The sequence below is a fragment of the Haliotis rubra genome, unplaced genomic scaffold (assembly GCF_003918875.1).
Source record: "Haliotis rubra isolate DU_JTF1 unplaced genomic scaffold, ASM391887v1 Scf336, whole genome shotgun sequence".
Taxonomy (NCBI): domain Eukaryota; kingdom Metazoa; phylum Mollusca; class Gastropoda; order Lepetellida; family Haliotidae; genus Haliotis; species Haliotis rubra.
In genome coordinates, this window is record NW_025767009.1 from 601,426 (window position 1) to 607,425 (window position 6,000).

Consider the following 6,000-nt stretch of genomic DNA (forward strand, 5'->3'; position numbering starts at 1 on the left):
TGTACACAGTATATAGTTAAGATGCCTTGTTTTACTGAAACCCTGCGTGGAGTTGTACACAGTATATAGTTAAGATGCCTTGTTTTACTGAAACCCTGCGTGGAGTTGTACACAGTATATAGTTAAGATGCCTTGTTTTACTGAAACCCTGCATGGAGTTGTACACAGTATATAGTTAAGATGCCTTGTTTTACTGAAACCCTGCGTGGAGTTGTACACAGTATATAGTTAAGATGCCTTGTTTTACTGAAACCCTGCGTGGAGTTGTACACAGTATATAGTTAAGATGCCTTGTTTTACTGAAACCCTGTTAAGTTACCCAGTTACTACTTTTGCTCATGATGTTGTTGTGATTAAGTACCCGATGATACGCTATTTGGAGTGCATATACTAGCACATATCAGAGAAACAACATAGGCTCCAGAAATGTTGTACTCACTGTGTTTGTAAGGGAAATGTATTGCGAGTATTGTAGAATATCGATTCTCAAAGTGCTACGTGTTCATTTCTTTCTTAACATGTGGCATCATAAGTCATAACCTGTAACACACTTATGTCACATATATCGATAGGAACCACCAAACAGTCGCTTCATATTCAATAAGTTCTTTATATAGTTACGTCCTTTTTCACTTCAGTTATTTTTCTGGTCTTATCATGTCAATATTGTTCCTGCACGGCCTTCCCAGAGGACGTTAGTTTGGTCAATTTGGCACAAGTAAACATACCTGTTCAAACAATAACACACATGGCTTCTTTCTTCAGCATGTTCTTTTAGGTACATGATCTAGGTGACTTTGTAGTCTTTGTTCAGTTTTTGCCTGAATGATCACGCAGGCTCACGTCACTGAACATTTAAAGCATGTCGTTTGTAGATTTCAGTATAGCATTGTATAGTCATGGGCGATGATTGTGATTGTTATTGACAAGAGTGAGTGAGTTTAGTTTTACGCCGCACTCAGCAATATTCCAGCTATATGGCAGCGGTCTGTAAATAATCGAGTCTGGACCAGACAATCCAGTGTTCAACAGCATGAGCATCGATCTACGCAATTGGCATATGTTGAGATGTGTCAGCGAGCCTGACCACCCAATCCCGTGGGTTACTGAATATCAATTCTAACCCGGATCTTCACGAGTCATTATTGACAAGTAGGTATGTTATGTACATACAATATATCAGAAGGTATGTCCTATAATACATGATACATGTCTGTATTTGTATATGTTTAATGATGAAACCATGTCCCATGGCATCTGTTATAGTTAATAGAGATATAGTATAGATGGCCTTATGCTGTCAGAAATCAGCGGGGAACTGCAATAGTAATGAGCCGATCCTCTCAAACGACGTGAAGAGAATGCGATGCATTCTAATGTTTCTAGACGCTTCTTCCTTTCTCTGTCATAACATATGGCGTCTTGATTTCGCCATTTGTAAATCAGTGACACGCGTTGTGAGGTTTTTATATAGCCTCTCAACATATGCTGCTGTTTGTTGGGATGAACTCCCAATTGTAAGCATCCATTTAGTTATATCAAGATGATCTTGTGATGTAGGTGTATTGTCATTTGCAGAAGTCGGTTCAACAGTTACTGACGAACGTTCTGGAGCTGACAATACCTTGACAAATAAGAAATCATGATAAGAATGGCAGAAGATTCAAACTTGACTATTAGAGCAACATGTATCCTTAAATAACATTTTGAAACATTCAATCAAAATGAGAAAAATATATAATATAACGATTACAGATATATACTTTGACGGTTAGACCTAAATAATGCATTATATAAAAGTCGGACTTCCATGATACATGATCTGAAGTTAGGAGTGATACTATATGTGACTTAACAGTCAAGTTGTGGTGATCTGTTTGACCTGATTGTCAGGTCTTGGTGACATACCTTCCAACTTCCGACTTTGATGATAAATAATCAGGGTCAGGTCAAGGCTCGGTGACATTTGACCTGATTGTCAGGTTTTGGTGACATATCTTCCAACTTCTGACTTTGATGACATAACCAGGGTCAATAATTAAAACCCAAAAGAACAAAAAAAAACTAAAATTCGAGACATGAAATTCAACATTAAGTTTACAACGGAGAAAGTTTAGTTACTCTTCACATTGAATTCCAACTGATAATTGTTTGCACATTCCTGCGGTGGAGGTCGATGTTCACATTATCGACCCTCAGTTTGAAAGGTCTGAGCCTCGCGCTTTTACCACCCGTCATGACAGAGCTGGTACACATCAGAGGACGACGTAAAAATCAATCCACACACACGTTTTACTTTAACAAACTAAGTGTACCCCATTACAGCACAATGGAGTATCTACATAACCTCACTGCTGGTGCGAGGGGCGTATATCAGCGTTGTTTATGTCGACTGAGGAATCCGTATGATAAGGTATTGATTTTAACCATTTCCAATTGACAGTGCCGGGCGATATCTGATGGTGCTTGATGAACTTCCAGAACTGTTTGTGGCACTAACAGCAGCCCAATACCGTCGGATGCAGCCTGGCGTTAACGCTCCCACTAAATCCGATGCAGAGGCGCAATGAATTTGCTTTACTTAAGTCAATCTTGTCACTGGTTGTCCGCGCAGCCATCTTTATGTTATCCTTCCGAGTACTTTGATCACGTTTTCGAGTTAAGTTAGTCCTGATTATCAGATTAGGGGAACATATAGGTGGCCGTTGTTGTTCAGAAGCTCCACGTCTCAGAGTTATCAGCAACACGTTTGTCGGTTTACTTGATATAAGAACTTTATAAGTATTTCTTACTTGTGCATTCGTTTACATTTGCGAGTTGATCGAGAACAAAGACGGTGGGACTCTTGAATATGTATTTGCTAATCTAATTGTTGCGATGAAATTCCATCACCGAATATAAACTACATAAACTATAGACAATATAAACCAGATTTGTTTTGACTTAATGAGTTAAACAGAAAAAGTTAATATTACAGGGACATATTTGATACTGGTATCAAAGCGCCATCTCGGACCTTAAGTTTTTAGTGTTTTGGCGACTAATTCTTGTTTGCTTGTTTGTTTGTTGTTAAACGCCGCACTCAGCAATATTCCAGCTGTATGACGGTGGACTGTAAATAATCGAGTCTGGACCAGACAATCCAGTGATCAACATCATGAGCGTCGATCTACGTAATTGGGATACGATGGATTGTGTCAATCGATCTGTGGCTGACTTCAGCCTAGTAACAACTAACATTTGTAAGTTTTGCTTAAATCCAATTCCGAGTTTATGCTGAAATGTTTACCTTATTACCGCCAATGATTCGGTGCCTACGTCAAATCTGTCATAACTACCTGATAGAATCGAATTCGGACTATGGAACCGGTGACTGAAAGCATGAACACCGAATGGCGACGTCGGGTTACGATGACACCTAGTCACCTGTCACAGAACCTGTTTTAGTTCATCTTACATGCAAGAGTTACTGCGGACCGACTCAGACCCGGAGTCTATAGTTAAAGCTAAACAATGTATAAAAAAGAAAACGAGAATGCAATGTTTAGCTTATTTCCTTCGAGCTTGATACAATCTATGAATGTTATACAAGCAACAATGAACAAGAAAATAATTAGAAAATCGGTATCACACGGGGTTGCCGTTATATGACGCAGTGGTAGTATCGTTGGTTTCATATTGGTAGACTGTTTTTATCTAAAGAAATCGACAGCTGTACTCATGTTTTTAAAGTAACGAGTTTTTAAAGAAACTCAAAACAATAGTAAAAGAAGCTGAGCGCGCATGACAGTTAAGATTAATTATCGTGTTCTCACACAAGGAATACGTTCGACATTACACACAACTTGAAATATTTCACCAGCACAGTGCAAGTTAGAATTGTGTCTCTTCTTATACTCACCAGATTAAATAATCACATTATTTTGAATTAAAGAATCGATTTTAAGTCCACATGAAGTTAAGGTCCAAATGACCTTTAAATAACGCACTGTAGTGATCGAGTGAGTGAGTGATTTGAACATTATTCCTTTTTGAGTATTATTGCTTACAGAGACAATTCTGCATATATTGTTACAAACACCATATAATCCCAAATACTAAATATTATGATTCTTGATACCACGTATATGTGAATACGAGGAACTTGGAAACTGACCAAATATTACTCTAGTTATAAGACGCTCTAAAATACTTAAACAACAGCGACGCGTTTTGCTCATTTCAGAGTTAAATTAAATTCAAAAGTAGTTGACAAGGCAAGTTAGTAAGATTAATCTAAGTTAGCGTGTCTATCCATCACAAGCTGCAGCTGCAGACGCTGATGATGACGTCTTTTCTTCCGACAGCGCAACAGGTGGTTTAACTGTTGCACGCAGTATTTGTGCAGAACCACTGACATGTACACAAACGTAATTAGTGCGAACCTATTGACTGTGAACTAACGTGATTACTATTGACTGTTCTGCCACCGTTGGCTAAGACTATTTAGCCACGGAGTCTGATTGCCTTAAACACTGACCTGTCGCAACGATGCTTGTGACGCTGACGCCGACGACAATGATGATGCAAGTTAATCTCAACATGGTTGGTAGAGTTTAAGGCACTCCAAAGTCCTAATCACTTGAACATTCTGGTAGGAATACTTCCCAGTGAACACTAGTGTCATAACTTGGAGAAGATCACTCTCCCGGTCTTCTTCGACTGTTCTGACTGCCTGCTTAGAAGGGCAATCCTGTATTGTAGTTGATCCACCCCTAGAACAGACTTTAACGGTTGATCATTGGCGAAGCGGTTCCATCGACCAATGGACGGCTACGCTGAGGCAGCAAGCCTAACAAACAGCCAATGAGTTGTGAGAGCGATCAGAAGAACACTTACCCCCACCGAGTATCGCCTTGAGAAATAGCGATTAGATCAAATCTTGGAATCACAAACACAGTAATAATTGATAGAGCAAGTGCTTCGCTGTGCTGGAGCTCCGGCCACGATGAGATATCGCTGATCCAATGGTCTGCTGTATCGATCAACGGTACATTGAAGATTTGGCCAATCTTTACTCTCATTTCGGGGATTCTGGGGTTCAAAAACTGATTCGGAAGTTAAGGGTGGTCTTGACCCTGCTCATGGCACGACAAAATGGTCAATATTCCGATCAATGTTTTATGATAAATATGTTTAGATGGGAGGTACTTTCATGGGAGTGATTCTTGCTATAACTCGAGTTGTGTACTGCTCCTAAAATGTATTTGAGAACGATGGAACCAAAGTTATTTTCATTTATTATACAAAAGTTACCGTACGCGGGATCTGTACAAACCAATCGATGCTTCATGTAACTAACGTACTTCATATGTGTTTCAAGGTCTATCGATGTTGTGCGCCTTGTAATGGGAATTGGGTGTAACATGCTTTTTTAATCCAGCGCAGATACAAAACACAGCTGGACTTCCAATCCCATGACTGTTTCCGCCACCAAATAACAATAACTCATTTTTCAGATCAGGAGTACACTTTATGTTCATTTTCCCATAAAATGAACGGCAGTCCATCAATTGTTGGTGTATCGAACGCGCAGTAAGGTACCAGTCGTGAAGAGATCTGGACCTGATCTACATCGATTAGAGAGGATTATCACTAGCGCTATCTAAATGTGTCTTTTTCTCATCACTTAGTCTGATTCAAATAATTACGAGATGTCTGAATGCATTCACGTGTAGCAGGGGGCGTCTCAACGTCCTTGCAGGTGACAAGGGATCGTCTCGAGAGCTTCATACAGACAATTCGTGACAGTCAGTTCCGGTTGTGTGAGAGGAATTGCAGCGTCATGAACGACCACTTCTACGGTCATGGGAGTTGATGCCATCTGCGGAGGCCTCATCTTGTCGTGTTCACAGACAGGTCCTGGCCACAACTGGACATGTGCAAAGCAGTGGAAAACTGCCTGGATTTGCTCTGTGGACAGATCTGTATGTGAAATGCGTGCTACCATGAGGGCGAGCT

The 6,000-nt window shown here is 40.0% G+C and overlaps 1 protein-coding gene across 1 annotated transcript in view; it reads right to left on the bottom strand.

The window, feature by feature from the left end:
- LOC124284400 (carbonic anhydrase-related protein 10-like) overlaps positions 1-4,719 on the bottom strand; it is a 115,468-nt gene extending 110,749 nt beyond the window's left edge. Inside the window, exon 1 of the mRNA XM_046720488.1 lies at positions 4,520-4,719. Within this exon, the coding sequence (XP_046576444.1) occupies positions 4,520-4,583 (64 nt within the window). The 5' untranslated portion in view covers positions 4,584-4,719. The remainder of the gene's footprint in view (positions 1-4,519) is intronic.
- Positions 4,720-6,000: the final 1,281 nt, after the last annotated feature.